This window comes from Erpetoichthys calabaricus, chromosome 16 (assembly GCF_900747795.2).
Source record: "Erpetoichthys calabaricus chromosome 16, fErpCal1.3, whole genome shotgun sequence".
Lineage (NCBI taxonomy): Eukaryota > Metazoa > Chordata > Cladistia > Polypteriformes > Polypteridae > Erpetoichthys > Erpetoichthys calabaricus.
In genome coordinates this window covers 23,324,538-23,342,834 of record NC_041409.2, presented here as the reverse complement: position 1 = coordinate 23,342,834, position 18,297 = coordinate 23,324,538, and the positions used below count along the sequence as shown (strand labels likewise).

Here is an 18,297-nt window from a genome sequence, read left to right as displayed (position 1 = left end):
ATATATATATATATATATATACATACACATACATACATACACACACACCCACCCACAATCAGAGCCAAAAATTCAGATTTGTTTCACTCTGAGCATTTTCATAGATCTTGTTACAATATGTAAACAGCTTAAACTGCAAGGGAGACTGTTTCTGACCCATCCTTAATGAGACAGAATTTATAACTTCTCTTGTTCTATGTTACAAACCTGTAACAAAGAACAGTTCAGTTTGCCTACAACATCTACAGTACTTCTTTCAATGTAATTACCAGTGCTCTTGCGCTTTCTTGGCCTAATTGTAATAAAACTAATGCATTATAACTATTATGAATCTTTATTTTATATAACACCAATAAGAACACAAACCATCACAATGTGCTTTACAGAACAAACAGGATTAAAATACATCATCAAACATACAAACTCTCTGAAAAATATTTCAAGCAACAAAAACTAAATAATATTAAGACAGAAGCAAAACACACATTAGATGCTGTGGAAAACACTAAACATTTACCAGAAAAATCAGTAATAACTATTACTACCAACAAATGTGTTTTTATTTTGGTCTTTAATGTGAAATGTCTCATACAAAGCACTTTGTGACAGTAAAAGGTGCTATATAAAGCAAAGAATGACACAATAAATTAACACACTCTGGTAAGCCTGTTAAGTAAGTTTAATTTCAAAAATAATCAAGCAAATCAGTTAATCGCTTTAACATTATGATTCATTGTGGGCTAGGGAATTTGGGATTAAAAACCATTAACAAAAAATTAAATAACTTAATTTAGTGGAAATTATATTTAACCACAGTTAAAGCTAGATACATGACAGTCACAAGCCTAAATAAAAGAGCATGTTTATTATAGGCAGAACATTTATGTATTTCATAATACAAATTAAAGCTGCATGTTCTGAGGATTAATAGTACATTCACAAAACCTATATTTTTGACTTCCAGCAAAGAAAAAATCCAAATAACAAAAAACATTTAAGGCAAAAACAAAAAAAAAAAAATCAATATGTACAAGGTTTTTAACTTTGTCGTTCCAAAGAGCTATGAGAAAAATAGTTAAGGCTTTCTACATATTTTGGATAACAACATTTAAAATAAATATTTCTATGTGTGTGTTTTGCCACATGACTGAGTTATACCATTCAATTAGTCATTAACTTCTAGTGAGACTTTAAACTGTAATTTGTTTACAGATGTAAAGAAATATGAATATGACTAATATACAGTATTGGAGTCTGTGATTTGGACAAGATATTTACAGACTAAAGGGACTGAAGACAAGAAAGGTAAATTTTCATAAAGATATTACCACAGAATTAAACTATATTCACAAAAAAAGATTGAAACTGGGGAACTGAGTAAAATACAATTCCACCCTTTCATCCACCTTTACACCTGCCTATTTCAGCTCAGGGTTTTAACTAATATCAGTGTTTGAAGCTTGGCCTTCATGTTGACTGTGCAGACCGGAGTTTGCAGGTTTAACCATTTCTACACAAGATTTTCCCCAGGTATTTATATTTACCTGTTCCTGTCTGCAGCACCTATACCACTGAGCTGGATTTAAGCAAGTTCAACAAAGGATAGAGTGATTAAAGGGAACAAACAAAAAAAAAATAAAACACCTAGGGTTAAAAAAGGCTCATTGTAATTATATACTGAAACCAATGTTCATAAAAAGTAAACAGCAGCAGAAATAAAGAAATTTCAAAATAAGTTAAGAGTCATACATTCACAAAACAAAAGTGTCAAACAAAGCAACCAAATTTCTGTTAAGGATGCTGTACAAAATACATTAAAATGTATATATTTTGGTAAAGACTCGCCAGCTAAATCTTACAAGTAACAGACAGCATGCAGTTTCCTCTTTACAAGATGAAGAGCAAAATGCACCTTTTATATAAAAAACGATATTTACTTTTCCGGTAGCAGTTGAAATCTACACTGTATTCCTGCAGTCTTATTAAACACAGTAAACATAGCACAAGCTTCTAACATTCCAATTAAGGCAAAACATTTCTGTCTAGGTATAAAATCAAAATATGAAAATGCAAGATAGTTTTTATCAGTATAACTAAAATGTGAAATTTAACACTGAATGTACCAACTGTAAGTGACAAAAAAGCAAAAGCTGTCAATCTAAAAAAGTTTCTTTGCGCAAACAGAACATGCTCAATAAACAATGTTGATTGATCATGTAAATGCTGTTAATAGAACCAAATAAAGAATGCATTAATAAAAAATACGTTTGTGTTATTAAGTAAATAGGCAATGAAAATTTGTCTTTAAGATGCAGAAAATGTACTATAGGTTTTCAGTTTTCACCATGTCATTGAATTGGCCTTTCATTCAATAAAATAATTGTATTAAATACAGACTTGAGGTTTTACGTAAAACAATAGCTAATAACATCAAAAATAATCCCTCAGTGTACTCGATTTCATTAAACAGAAAAAGCTGTGCCCAAAAATAGGCAAAAGAGAAAATAAATAAGCTTATTTTCTATTCCAATGCATCTTTTTCTTGGAAAACAGCAAAGTTTTTGAAAAGACAAAATTCATTGCTTATTTTGTTAAAGATTTACAAGCAGCATTATTCCTTGAACATTTAGTTTAAACAAACAAAGCCACGAGCCACACGCGACAATGTGCATAAAGTTCTGCCACTTTAATAGCCTCTAAAAAGAAGACAAAACACATTTCATGTAAACTAGGACTGCTGTTTATTGCACATAATAACTTCTTCAGCAGTCTCCTTCACTTCAGTCGTTTGAGCATTTTCTTCAACATTCAGAATTTTTTCATCTTCTGCACTGGTGCCATTAAACTGTTTACTATTTCCATTCACGTGAACATCTCCATTAGTATTCATGTCAGAGAGGACCTCTGTCATCTTTAACTCTTCCTCACCAATTTCTTCACCCTCCAGCTTTCTCAAGATGATAGGCAGTTTGGACTCTGAACCAGAGTTTTCTATTAAGGAGATGTTGCTTTCTTCATATTTTGGAAGAGGTACTCCTTCCTCCAGCTGCTTCTGAAAATACTCCCTCTTGGCCTTTCCACATGCCACCACTTTTTCTAAAATCTCCTTCTCTGCCAAGCGTAATTTGATTGCAACTTTGGAATGAAAAGAAAGGTCTGGCTTCTCTAACAATGATTTATCCTCCTGCAGAGAAAAAATATAAAACAATCTGAAGTGTTTATGTGCATCATGTCCATAGATAAATAATTAACTTAGAAAACTAGTTTGGCGTAAAGAATTTGCATTAGTTGTCCGTTTTACACAGGTAAACAATATCAAATAACCAAAACCACAACAATGTATGCACAGTTAAAAAAAAACCAAAACATTTCTGTGAATTTTTATACGCTGCTGACATTTCTGTTCAACCTGCTCATCTTTCCACATTCAATAAAAATCAGCAAAGATTTGTTAAGAAATGAATGGACTTGAAACCACAACATTGTTGCTTTAATTCATTTCTCCAACTGAGTGTATAACGACAAGTAAGTTACCTAACCTCTCTATATTGTAATTGTTAAAAAAAAAAAAAAAAAATTCATACAAACAATTAGAATTGCTAAACAAACAATGATCAACTATACAATTAAACAATAAGGTCTGTATGTGTGTCTAGTCCATCTGAGCAATGCGATTGGTCAGTTTGAATGTGGTGATGCAATCGAAAGAGGAAGTGTGAGTGTGAGACAAACAAGGAGGAGTAACGGTATACCGAGAGTCGCCTTCAAAGACGGGAAGCATTAAAGCTGACAGGTGGCAAGCAAGATGCCTCAAGTACAGGAATGTATTGACAGTGCTGGACAAGAGAGGTTCAGACACAGGTACATGTGGGGCAGAAGATATGAAATATTTTTAAATGTATTATATTACCTGTCTCTGACAACATGGCTAGTAAGTTTTCATTTTCATGTAACGTACTAGTTAGAGCCACTTAGAACACTTAAATATCACATTTTCTTACAAAGAGAATGTAGTTCAAACTGCTTCACAGATGGCAAAATAGACAATAGGAAAATATTTTAAAAATACAACAATAATGTATTTTTATATAGTCCTAAATCACACATTGAATGCATCAATGGGCTTTAGCAGCCCCTGTTTGACAACCCCCTATCCTTAGACTCTCTATGAAGACAAGAAACACTCAAAAAAACCCTACAAGACTGTAGTTCCTTTGACACCTTTAGAGTACAAAGACAAGCAAGTTGCTTTGCATTTTTTCCTCCACCAATATCATGCAGGGTGATTAAGATAATATTTGTTGTCTTTAGTTTGTTGTTTTTTAATAGCATTTTAAGAAGCAGCTTAATAATCAGCCTTAAAACAAAACTGAGATTAGCACATCATTTGACCCTCGATACAAAATCAATCATGCTGTGTGTCTGCAGATCCAGCATAGATTGGGTTCATTTAAAAAATGACTCATGTATCATTCTATATCTAATATATATGACCACTATTTGCTCATGGATTTCTAAACTAACATCACACGTTAGCAGATTATTTCATTGACATACTGGAAAAAATACAGTACTGTGCAAAAGTTTTAGGCAGGTGTGAAAAAATGCTGTAAACAAAGAATGCTTTCAAAAATGGAAGTGTTAATCATTTATTTTCATCAATCAACAAAATGCAGTGAATGAACAAAAGAGAAATCTAAATCAAATCAATATTTGGTGTGACCACCCTTTGCCTTCAAAACAGCATCAATTCTTCTAGGTACACTTGCACACAGTTTTTCAAGGAACTCGGCTGGTAGGTTGTTCCAAACATCTTGGAGAACTAATCACAGATCTTCTGTGGATGTAGGCTTCCTCACATCCTTCTGTCTCTTCATGTAATCCCAGACACACTCGATGATGTTGAGATCAGGGCTCTGTGGGGCCATACCATCACTTCCAGGACTTCTTGTTCTTCTTTACGCTGAAGATAGTTCTTAATGACTTTGGCTGTATGTTTGGGGTCGTTGTCCTGCTGCAGAATAAATTTGGGGCCAATCATACGCCTCCCTGATGGTATTGCATGATGGATAAGTATCTACCTGTATTTCTCAGCATTGAGAACACCATTAATCCTGACCAAATCTCCAACTCCATTTGCAGAAATGCAGCCCCAAACGTTCAAGGAACCTCCACCATGCTTCACTGTTGCCTGCAGACACTCATTATTGTACCGCTCTCTAGCCCTTCGACGAACAAACTGCCTTCTGCTACAGCCAAATATTTCAAATTTTGACTCATCAGTCCAGAGCACCTGCTGCCATTTTTCTGCACCCCAGTTCCTATGTTTTCGTGCATACTTGAGTCGCTTGGCCTTGTTTCCACGTCGGAGGTATGGCTTTTTGGCTGCAACTCTTCCATGAAGACCACTTCTGGCCAGACTTCTCCAAACAGTAGATGGGTGTACCTGGGTCCCACTGGTTCTGCCAGTTCTAAGCTGACGGCACTGCTGGACATCTTCTGATTTCGAAGGGTAATAAGCTTGATGTGTCTTTCATCTGCTGCACTAAGTTTCCTTGGCCGACCACTGCGTCTACGATCCTCAGCGTTGCCCATTTCTTTGTGCTTCTTCAAAAGAGCTTGAACAGCACATCTTGAAACCCCAGTCTGCTTTGAAATCTTTGTCTGGGAGAGACCTAACTGATGCAGTATAACTACCTTGTGTCTCGTTGCTGTGCTCAATCTTGCCATGACATGAAACGGTCTTCCACAACCTCACCTTGGTAGCAGAGTTTGGCTGTTCCTCACCCAGTTTTAAGACTCCTACACAGCTGTTTCTGTTTCAGTTAATGACTGTTTCAACCTACAGTACGTGTGACATTGATGATCATTAGCACCCGTTTGGTAGAATTGGTTGATCATACACCCGACTAGAATCCTACAAAATCCCTGACTTTGTGCAAGTGGACCTATAAGAATTGATGCTGGTTTGAAGGCAAAAGGTAGTAACACCAAATATTGATTTGATTTAGATTTTTCTTTTGTTCGCTCACTTTGCATTTTGTAAATTGATAACAATAAACAATCATTATTTATATTTCTGAAAGCATTCTTTGTTTACAGCATTTTTTCACACCTGCCTAAAACTTTTGCACAGTACTGTAACAACAACAACAACATTTATTTATATAGCACATTTTCATACAAAAAGTAGCTCAAAGTGCTTTACATAATGGAGAGAAGAAAAATAAAAGACAAAATAAGAAATTAAAATAAGACAACATTAATTAACATAGAAAGGAGTAAGGTCCGATGGCCAGGGTGGACAGAAAAAACAAAAAAAAACTCCAGAAGGCTGGAGAAAAAAATAAAATCTGTAGGGGTTCCAGGCCACGAGACCGCCCAGTCCCCTTTGGGCATTCTACCTAACATAAATGAAATAGTCCTCTTTGTAGTTCGGGTTTTTCACGGAGTCACTTGATGCTGATGCTGTATATCAGGTATTACTTGTTGTTAAATGACCTTAATATGTCAATTGCGTAGTCTGAATTCCACATGTCCTCTCCTAAAAGGATGTTTATTAGGTTAACTGGAATCTCTAAATTGGCTCCACACAAGTAAGTGTGCACATGTGCAAGAGTGTGTCTTGTGATCTACTGGTAGCCCATTCAAGGTTGGTTGTTGCTTTGTACTCAGTGCTGCCAGGACAGGCTCGGCTCCACAGACAACGAAAAAAATTAAGTGGGTTGGAAATGAATGAAATTAATTTAATAACTAGCATCTACCTTAATAAAGGACATGTGTTTGCGTGTGTGTGTCTTTCCGGGGATACATCTCTATTACAGTATATGCCTTTTGTATGGGATTTGCAAAAGCAGTGCTAATATTTACGATGTGTCATCTGTTGCAATGAAAAATGAAAAGTATTTTATTACTAAATGCACTACAAAGTACATTTCAACAGATGATGCACTGCAAACATTACTACTGAATATGCTGAAATCTACATTGATTACTTAAATTTCAACCTTTCTTAGATAGATGGCATAGCTAGTCTCCTAATAATGCTGTATTATATATTTACTTCAAGTTATACATATATTCATAAAACATAGCAGCATTAATTTGAAAAGAGAAGTGTACTACATTTTAATTTATCCATCTATCAATGTTCTAAACTTACTTCATGAAGCAGGAGCTAGTTCTAGGTGGGTCACTAGTATATCACAGGACACGATTGCTCATACAAATGTCTAATACTGATCTTTTCAAAAAGGACCCTTACTGTCATTTCCACTTGGTATACTGTATTTTGATTTTTTTGCACATTATTTTAATGTTCCTCTTGGAATCTGAAGCTGCATGACATTCAAGGATTTATTACATCCAGACATAATACACATTTAACCATGCATGTGAAATAGACCAGCTCTCAAATTGAAGCTGTGTAACATTTCACACAAGGTAGCTTATTTATAAAGATCATGGAAAGCCAGTGAAACCCAGCCACAGGGGATCCACAAACCAGTGTGTTTCTTTGTGCCGGTCCCAAGCCCAGATAAATGGGGAGGGTTAGGTCAGAAGGGGAATCCAGTGTAAAATTTTGCCAAATCAATATGCGGACAACAATACAAATTTCCATACCGGATCGGTCGAGCCCCGGGTTAACAATGACCGCCACCAGTACTGTTAGTCAACAGGGTGCTGGCAGAAATTGGGCTATTGTTGGCTGAAGAAGAAGAAGGAGAAGAAGAAGGGGAAGACGTGTCCGGAGGCAGGAGGAGAGGAGGAATGGTAAAGAGTGGAACTGAAGGTAGGAACTTTGAATGTTGGCAGTATGACTGGTAAGAGGAGTTAGCTGATATGATGAAGAGAAGGAAGGTTGATATATTGTGCGTGCAAGAGACTAAATGGAAGGGGAGTAAGTCCAGGTGGATCAGAGGTGGATTCAAATTGTTCTATCATGGTGTGGATAAGAGGAGAAATGGAGAAGGGCTTATTCTGAAGGAACAGTATGTCAAGAGTGTTCTGGAGGTGAAAAGACTGACAGACAGAGTAATTATGAAGCTGGAAATTGGAGGTGTGATGATGAATGTTGTTAGTGCATATGCCTCGCAAGTTGGGTGTGCAATGGATGAGAAAGAAGATTTTTGGAGTGAGTTGGATGAAGTGATGAACAGTGTACCCAAGGGACAGAAAGTGGTGATTGGAACGGATTTCAATGGACATGTTGGAGAAGGGAACAGTGGAGACGAGGAGGTGATGGGTAGGTATGGTGTCAAGGAGAGGAATGAAGAAGGTCAGAGGATAGTGGATCTTGCCAAAAGGATGGACATGGCTGTGGTGAATACGTATTTTAAGAAGAGGGAGGAACATAGGGTGACGTACAAGAGTGGAGGAATATGCACACAGGTAGATTACATCCTATGCAGAAGAGTCAATCTGAAGGAGACTGAAGACTGCAAAGTAGTGGCAGGGGAAAGTAAAGTTAAGCAGCATAGGAAGGTGGTCTGTAGGATGACGTTGGAGATCAAGAAGAGGAAGAGTGAGGGCAGAGCCAAGGATCAAATGGTGGAAGTTGAAAAAGGAAGACTGCAAGCTTGAGTTTAGGGAGAAGGTGAGACAGGCACTGGGTGGTGGTGAAGAATTACCAGACAGTTGGGAAACTACAGCAGATGTAGTAAGGGTGACAGCAAGAAGGGTGCTTGGCGTGACATCTGGACAGAGGAAGGAGGAAAAGAAAAACCTGGTGGTGGAATGGGGATGTACAGGAGAGTATACAGAGGAAGAGGATGGCACAGAAGAAGTGGGATAGTCAGAGAGATGCAGAAAGTAGACCAGAGTACAAGGAGATAAGGCGCAAGGTGAAAAGAGGTGGCGAAGGCTAAAGATAAAGCATATGATGAGTTGTATGAGAGGTTGGACACTAAAGAGGGAGAAAATGACCTGTACCGACTGGCTAGACAGAGGGACCGAGCTGGGAAAGATGTGCAGCAGGTTCGGGTAATAAAAGGATAAAGATGGAAACGTACTCACAAGCGAGGAGAGTGTGTTGAGCAGATGGAAAGAGTACTTTGAGAGGCTGATGAATGAAGAGAATGAGAGAGAGAAGAGGTTGGAAATAGTGAATCAGGAAGTACAACAGATTAACAAGGAGGAAGTAGGGACAGCTATGAAGAGGATGAAGAATGGAAAAGCCGTTGGTCCAGATGACATACCTGTGGAAGCATGGAGGTGTTTAGGAGAGATGGCAGTGCAGTATTTCACCAGATTGTTTAATGGAATCTTGGAAAGTGAGAGGATGCCTGAGGAGTGGAGAAGAAGTGTACTGGTGCCAATATTTAAGAATAAGGGGGATGTGCAGGACTGTAGTAACTACAGGGGGATAAAATTGATGAGACACAGCATGAAGTTATGGGAAAGAGTAGTGGAAGCTAGGTTAAGAAGTGAGATGATGATTAGTGAGAAGCAGTATGGTTTCATGCCAAGAAAGAGCACCACAGATGTGAGGTTTGCTCTGAGGGTGTTGGTGGAGAAGTATAGAAAAGGCCAGAAGGAGTTGCATTGCATCTTTGAGGACCTGAAGAAAGCATATGACAGAGTGCCTTGAGAGGAGTTGTGGTATTGTATGAGGAAGTTGGGAGTGGCAGAGAAGTATGAAAGAGCTGAACAGGATATGTACGAGGGAAGTGCGACTGTGGTGAGGTCTGCGGTAGGAGTGACGGATGCATTCAAGGTGGAGGTGGGATTACATCAGGGATCGGCTTTGAACCCTTTCTTATTTGCAATGGTGATGGACAGGTTGACAGACGAGATTAGACAGGAGTCCCCGTGGACTATGATGTTTGCTGATGACACTGTGATCTGTAGCGATAGTAGGGAGCAGGTTGAGGAGACCCTGGAGAGGTGGAAATAGGAGAGGAGAGGAATGAAGGTCAGTAGAAACAAGACAGAATACATGTGTGTAAATGAGAGGGAGGTCAGTGGAATGGTGAGGATATAAGGAGTAGAGTTGGTGAAGGTGGATGAGTTTCAATACTTGGGATCAACAGTACAGAGTAATGGGGATTGTGGAAGAGAGGTGAAAAACAGAGTGCAGGCAGGGTGGAATGGGTGGAGAAGAGTGTCAGGAGTAATTTGTGACAGACGGATATCAGCAAGAGTGAAAGGGAAGGTCTACAGGATGGTAATGAGACCAGCAATGTTATATGGGTTGGAGATGGTGGCACTGACCAGAAAGCAGGAGACAAGAGCTGGAGGTGTCAGAATAAAAATGATAAAATTTGCATTGGGTGTGGCGAGGATGGGCAGGATTAGAAATGAGGATATTAGAGGGTCAGTTCAAGTTGGATGGTTGGGGGACAAAGTCAGAGAGGCGAGATTGTGTTGGTTTGGACATGTGGAGAGGAGAGATGGGGGGTATATTGGGAGAAGGATGCTAAGGATAGATCTGCCAGGCAAGAGGAGAAGAGGAAGGCCTAAGAGAAGGTTTACGGATGTGTTGAGAGAGGACATGCAGGTGATGGGTGTGACAGAACAAGATGCAGAGGACAGAAAGATATGGAAGAAGGTGATCCGCTGTGGCAACCCCTAACGGTATCAGCCAAAAGAAGATGGAAAGCCAGTGAAACTAATGCATGCACTTCTCAATAAAGTAAAGCCATCAAAGTTCTTCACATTAATAATGAACATAAAGTAACACATGTGAATTTGCTTAATCAAAATTTAAAAAATCATAACCAAAGAATATAAATGGTATTATGTACTCAATATAGAATGAAACATATTCACTTACTCGCGGACTTTTCAACATCTTAGGATAAACAAAGCAGCTGGAAAATTGTTCTCATGCACTTTACTGTTGTGGAATGAAAGCAAAAACTCTGCATAATACAACTGTCAAACAGTGCAATTTAAATCACAAAGTGTATGCTACCAGAGGACTCTCAATGTCATTGAAAATGCAGTTTGATATTGTGTTTAATAAGTTAAGTAACTGCATTGATTATTATGTTTCACTTCCACAAAAGTAGTCAAATCTGTATATGTATTTTGCCAAGATACAGCTATATCTTCATTGATAAAATCCAAATTATAAAGGAGAAATAAGCATCTGAATCTAATCTCTTAAAATAATTACTGGGACACATATTCCCATAAATGTGACAAAGAAGGTCAGGTGCTAAAAGGAGTAGGATTCATAAAGAACATAATCAGATTAGTACTATGATGTACACAAAAACCTCTTATCCTGAACGAACTATCAGATAATTTTTTCTCAAAGAGAAATAGCCTTTTCTGGAGAGTCTAACTGCCCAAAGAACCATTATGCTATGGCCTCCAAAAGTCTGAACATATGATGTAACATACAACAAAAATACCTGCTATTGACATAACAGTTGTCTGCATTTCTCTTTTAAAAGTTTTTAATTCCTCAATTTTTTTAGAGCAACAATGAGATTAAAGTGAATTGTTACAGATTCTACATAGATTATGATGTCTAGATATGTGCATTTCATATGTTCATGTGTGCTTTCCAAAATTATGTCATTTCATTCAGAAGCATTCATATCACTTGAACTCCCCGATGCCCTCTGCTGCAGGAAAACGTAGCTTAGGTTCACTACTATGAGAAAAGAACATCTTGCAGGAGCATGCCCAAGGAGGATTTCTTTCTTGTTAGAACCTTCTCAAGAGAAGGGTATTGTAAATGTTTCCCCCCTTTCTTTTACCAACATTTCTGGATATTTAAATGGTTTGTGAAAATAGGACTCATTTTTATAAGACATGGGTGCAAATAATACACTTTGCAAATATTTAAAATTTTGTGAAGATTTTTTTTGTTTCATGTTCTTGCACACTTATCCTACAAATTGTTATATCAATGTCTTTGTAAACTTCGTATACCCATTTAAAGTTACTCATTTCTGTAATATCACTGCTCCTTAATACAGTTATACAAAAAAGTCTACTGATGTACTGCATTCCTGAGTGCTTCTGGGCAATAGTCGGGACAACCAACCACTCCCATTTAAAGATGAAAGAGGTAACTAGTGTAAGCAGCCTTGATGACACAGAGGAAGTAAAAATCAAACATTTAATGAAGTGCTGCAAAAATAGCCTGACATGAATAATGGAAAAAGTAACTCTTGTTACTATGGGTGTGTATGAAAGAAATAATGACAGGTAAAAAAAGCTCACATGTCCTGGACTGCCTCCTATGTTGCAGCCAGTATTTAAGCAGGTGGGTTAACAAGTCATACAATCTTATTTTATATAAACTCAGGCTTAACACCCTTCTTTTGATCATCACAAAAAAAAAAAAAAAACAGTGATGGAATAGTCACTGCAAAACAACAATGGGACTTTCTTCTTCAACACAAGTGGAAGACAGTATAATCCTTACTACACTGTCAATGGTAGAAAATGGAGGCAGCAGTCTGGGGAAAGAAATTCTAACCTGAACCCAGTAGTACCTACTAAAATAAAACCCAAACAAGCTTGTAAACACTATGGTTTCTACCCAAGCCCACATGTACCAGTTACACGTTAACACAAACCCACTCATATCTACATAAGTTTAGGGGTGACCATTGATTCACCCAACACCCATACAATAGATTTCAATTTTCTGATTCTGTATAACTGTTGTTGTTTGTACTAACCTAATAAACAAAATAACAGTTTTCATTATGCTGTATATGCTTGTACAATAATTTATCGTATTTGTATCAACTCCAAAGTCATATCTCAGCCAAGGCACTGTCTGTATTGAGTTAGCAATGCAAGTTCTCATTGGTTCACATGGGCTAGCGGTTGACGATTGGTCTGTGATGAGTAAGTGTGTCCTGTACTCTGGCACCTCTGTCTATAGTTGCTTCTAGCATGGTACCTTTTACTGTAGCACTGACTCCACGCTGCTGGATACCTGTCCTGGAAGTAAATGGTGGATAAGATACCAAAACCAAAGATAAGAATCCGATCTGAAAATGATTACATGTTGCTATTTTTTTTTTTGTTTTACATTTTATTGAATTTATTAAAATCAAACAACATCACATACAAGCAAGTCAAATTTTACAAGACTAGGTTCAAGTCAAGTCAACCTCCATCCATGAGAAAGAGAGCTAGGCCAACATAGTGAAACTTAAATAGCAGAAAAAATAAGTAAGTAAATAAATAGAATAAAAAAGGGAAGAGAATCCACTTTCTCAATTTAAATGCTTATTCTAAAATGTTATTAATTAGATCCTGCCAGGTTTTAAAAAAGTTTTGCACTGATCCTCTAAGTGAGTATTTAATTTTTTCCAATTTCAAGTACAATATAACATCGGTTACCCACTGACTGAAAAGAGGAGTTAGGATTCTTCCAGTTGAGCAAGATAAGTCTACGTGCCAATAGTGAGGTAAAGGCAATTACAGTTTGTTTGTCCTTCTCCACTTTAAGCCCATCTGGAGGTACACCAAACACAGCTGTTAGTGGATTAGGAGGGATTGTGACACCCAGGTTGTCTGAAAGACAAAGATTTTGGTCCAAAATTATGTTAATTTGGTGCACCCTCAAAACATATGACCCAATAAGGCTGGAAATTGATTGCAATGTTCGCAGGTTGGATCTTGCCCTAGAAACATTTTGGACAATTTTAAACAAGACAGATGTGCTCAACAGATGATTTTTAAGTTGAATGATTGTATGCTTTGCGCATATGGAGCTCGAGTGAATTCTGTGCATTGCTGCTTTCCATTCCTGTTCCGAAATGTTGAGTGAGAGATCCTTTTCCCAATGCACTCTGGGATGTTCCTAATATTTTTTAATAAACAAAGAACACACAACTGTCCAAAAACGCATACCAGAATAATCTTCTACGTGTGGTGATATAGTATTATATTTTTAACTACAGTTCAATACAACTCTGCTGTCTTTTGAACACAGGCACATTATTTGCTCACTATATCAAGTGGTTTTCTTGCACACTGGTCACGTTTATCCTTAATTCAGTATGATTGTTGCACTTATCTTTTAAAGATACTTCCCCACTTCTGAGCAGAGGTTTTTTTTCGTTAATACACAGCCAAAGAAGATACACAATCCCTTGCGCATATGGATAATAAAAACTACTAGGCCAGAGTGCTGTTTACAAACAGTAGCTAAGCATTTAACACTGTTCTACTGTTAAAGCTTACTACCAAACTCCTTAATTTAGGACTCACTATAACATCACCTTCTGCAACTGGAGTTTGGACTTCCCACCCAACAGACCTCAGCACATGTGGATTGGCAGCATCTCATCCTCTGCACTGATCCTCAATGGAGACACTCCATTCTGTACTCCTTGTTCACCTATGACTATATATAGCACCTCCATCACTGGACTGATCACTAACAATGATCAGACAACTTACAGAGAAATGGTTTCCCAGCTGACTCAGTGGTGCAAGGTCAACAATCTCTCCATTAAATGTCAACAAAACAAGAAAGCTATTCATAGACTTCAAGAAGCAAAATGAATACCATAATATCACCACAGTGGAATGGATGCTGCAGAAAGAGTGAGCAGCTTTAAAGGTATTGCTGTGACAATCATGGAAGAACTGAAGTGGGCACATCACATTTCAAACAGGCTTACCATAGTCTCCATTTTCTCAGATGCCCGAGGACAGTTTACATTTTCCTAATCAGTTCTCGCTAACTTTGTCGGTTGCACGGTAGGGTCCATCTTTATTAGCTGCATCACATCCAGGTATCTCACCTGTTTGGCTCATGAAACTAAGCTACTGCAGAGGGTGGTAAAGGCAGCACAGAATATCACTGTCATTCAGCTACCGTCTATTCCAATATGTACAGTAATTTTCCACACTCCTTCCAGTAGCTATATATACACAGGTAGGCCTTGGATTATGAACTATACAGAAACATGTATTTAAAAAAAAAAGACAGTAAAGAAATATTACTATATATTAAAGAATGAAACAAATAACTTAAAACTAAAACTAACTAAAGTACAATATATCAACCTTATGTAAATTTTTTTTTGACAATAACACAGTATCTCACATGAAAAAGGCAAAGTGATGGCAAAATTCCCATAACTAGCTTGTTGAGGTATCATTCACTCTGCTGAGTAATTGTTCAGAATGTCACCTTTCCCTGCCAACAGCTATAGTCCTTGAGATGCCATGGCTGGGATGTGTAGAATGATGGAAATTGTAAAAATGCTCAGCAAAATGGCCAGCTGCCAATTGAGCTGTTTACTGCATGGATGTGTTTGTTACCGGTTAGAGTCAGAGACATATCCATCTGAAAGTACAAAATGACTGAAAATGGATACAAAGTTATATAATACATACTGTGCAATAATATTCCTTGGTGTCAGCAACAGCTGCTAAACATTAATTTTGCTCATATGTAAAAACCAAAAGTTGCCAGAAGAAAATTAACTGAAAATAAAAATGAGGAGTTTTATGTGAAAATATGTAAGTGTTGGATCGACACTAAAAATCTGACTTCAGTATCAATAACAGCTTTCGGACCCAAGTACTGGTACCAAAACAGCTCTGAAGCAAATAAAGGAGGACTCCAAAAACTTGGGGTTTTAGGTACTTTTCCAGGACCGGTATTCTGTGTAACCCGAATATACATGAATATATAAACAAATAATTTAAAATATACATTGTACAAATTGTAAGTGATCGTTTATGGTGCATGCTATTTACACTTTTTCGTGTGTGTGTCTTTTATTGGTATTTATTATAATCAAGTGTTCTGAGAAGACATACACATAAGAATTTCATTGTACTATGTACACAAAACAAAAAACTTCACATTTATTAAAAGTACTGAAAAAAATATCAAACTACCTATTGTCTCCTCACTAGTACATATGCAAGCAGCAACACATCCAAGATGTAATCTCATCCTAAACTGGATGGCAGTCCATTACAGGGCACTTTCACACATATATACACACACACACACGCACACACATACCACAGCATTCCTAGAGTCACCTAAAAATGACTTTACTGTAAGTATACTGTTGAACTAAGAAGAAATATGACTCTAGATGAAAGCACTCAAATATTTGGGGAATATTCAATCATGGTTCTGTATTTACTGAAACAAAAAAAAAATCAGTCCATTTGAAAACATTAGGTTAACAATAGTGTAACACAAAATGTAAAGTTCAGTCTTGATATCAATAAATTCTTTTCGAAAACAAGTAAACAACTGATCTAATTTCACTTTCTCCAACCAAGTAACTTGACAATGCAAGAAGCCAATCACTTCCACAAATTATCCTTCTCTGGGAGTGATCAAATGTAGTAAAGTTCTGATTGTGCTGTTACATTATATCAAGATACAAAAACACAACAGGAACACATCAATACTAAATAAAATACTTGCCCAACTATAACGGTTACCTTTCATTATTTTGTAATAACCATGTTGTTTAGTGTGTCCACTGCTTAACAACTATTACTTTCATGTTTGGTTGCAGGAAAAACAAAATTAATTAAAAAATATTGATTTTTTTCTTCTTTTTATGTGGGGTCTTTGGAAAGTAGAAGTAAATGGTATAATAGAACATGAAACATTAAAACTTTTCCAATTATGCTGCATATTCACTGTAGAAACATGTAACCTACTTAAACAGTTGGTGAGCTAAACTAAAAAAACACTGTCATCATAAGCGTAAATGGTGCTGGTGTCCAGGTTTGCAAATTCTGAAGATCGGGTGTTAATGTGTAAAGAATGTTTAATTGTATGTGCTGTTAAAATGTGAAAGGGTTCATTTGTGAAATTTAGAAAGGATTTTAAATACATTGTGCATGAAGGTAGAAATCGTCTCACTATAAGCAATATGTAGCGCTCAAATAATGTTTTATTAAAAAAATAAAAACTCTTTTGGTTGCCAGCTATCATGCTTCTACCCAGCATATTTATTAAAGTGAGCTCTGACCAATAAGACACCTTTGACTTATCCCATACTATTTAGAGCAGAAGGACAGTATGTACGACTGTCCTTAAGTCATGCAGATGCTAATATTATTAACAATAATAAAATACAGAAAGGAGTATGGCACAGAGCTCTAATAGCACTATAAGATCTTCTGTAAGAAATGATCCAGTGCTGAATTTGCTGGGTAACACAAACTACCAATGTTTATACACACACAGAAATAGTCTTATTTACTATAAAACCAATTCCTAAAAGTCCAACAAACATTTTATGACAACATTTATTTATATAGCACATTTTCATACAAATAATGTAGCTCAAAGTGCTTTACATGATGAAAAAAAGAGAAAAAAAAAGACAAAGTAAGAATTAAAATAAGACAACACTAATTAACATAGAATAAAAGTAAGGTCCGAAGGCCAGGGAGGACAGAAAAAAAAAAAAATCCAGATGGCTGGAGAAAAAAAAATAAAATCTGCAGGGGTACTAGACCATGAGACCACCCAGCCTCCTCTGGGCATTCTACCTAACATAAATGAACAGTCCTCTTTGTATTTTAGGGTTCTCATGGAAGGACTTGACATAACAGTTATACAGTTTAAATAACAGGCAAGCCATGTTTCACTCTATTACTTGTGAATATCTATATGGAAATTAACACACTTCTTACCTCTGTAGTTGTTTTGTAAGTTTTTAACAGTAAAGCAGCTCTAGTTTCAAGAAAGGTCCAGAGTTTTATCTCATTCTCCCAACTTATAGGGAACTCAGCATTACCTAGCGTAAATACTTTATCAACAACGTGAGCACCAACAAGGTATTCACGGAGTTCATCTGCAATTTAAAAAAAAATAAATAAATAAAACTGATATAAATAAAAATTTTAATAAAATTAAAAATGCTATCCAACAGTGAGCAGACTAATTTCAAGTAAAAATATAATATTCTGACAAAGACTTGTTCATTATTACTAATCATTACATCATTCATGGTTTGTTATTTTGAAAGTCAAGATCTACATTGTAAACAATATATTTTAACCAAAAAGTATTAAAACCCCTGCCCAAAAACAGCATACGGTTTCATAAAAAATGAATGCAATAAATACTCTCTCTACACATATACATTTTATAATGCATAGAGTTTAAATTTTCTTTTGTTCAGCAACTATTTGATGATCACCTTTAGTTAATAAGCCTCACTGGGCTTCACCTTTGCTGTTGCAAAGTCAGGACAAGAGCCAATTAACATTGTTACGACAAACTGGTTTATTGAAAAGTAGACATACAAGCATGGGAACGCTTCTCACATTTAACCAACTTTATTGTTATAGAAAATGCAAACTGGAAAGAAAAATACA

The 18,297-nt window shown here is 36.6% G+C and overlaps 1 protein-coding gene across 3 annotated transcripts in view; it reads right to left on the bottom strand.

Moving 5' to 3' along the window:
* Positions 1-661: 661 nt before the first annotated feature.
* setd3 (SET domain containing 3, actin histidine methyltransferase) overlaps positions 662-18,297 on the bottom strand; it is a 101,107-nt gene continuing 83,471 nt past the window's right edge. For all 3 annotated transcript variants that reach the window (XM_028821516.2, XM_028821517.2, XM_028821518.2), the window contains exons 12-13: positions 17,611-17,771; positions 662-3,184 (exon numbers count right to left, since the gene is read on the bottom strand). In XM_028821516.2, the coding sequence (XP_028677349.1) occupies positions 2,729-3,184; positions 17,611-17,771 (617 nt within the window). In that variant the 3' untranslated portion in view covers positions 662-2,728. The remainder of the gene's footprint in view (positions 3,185-17,610; positions 17,772-18,297) is intronic.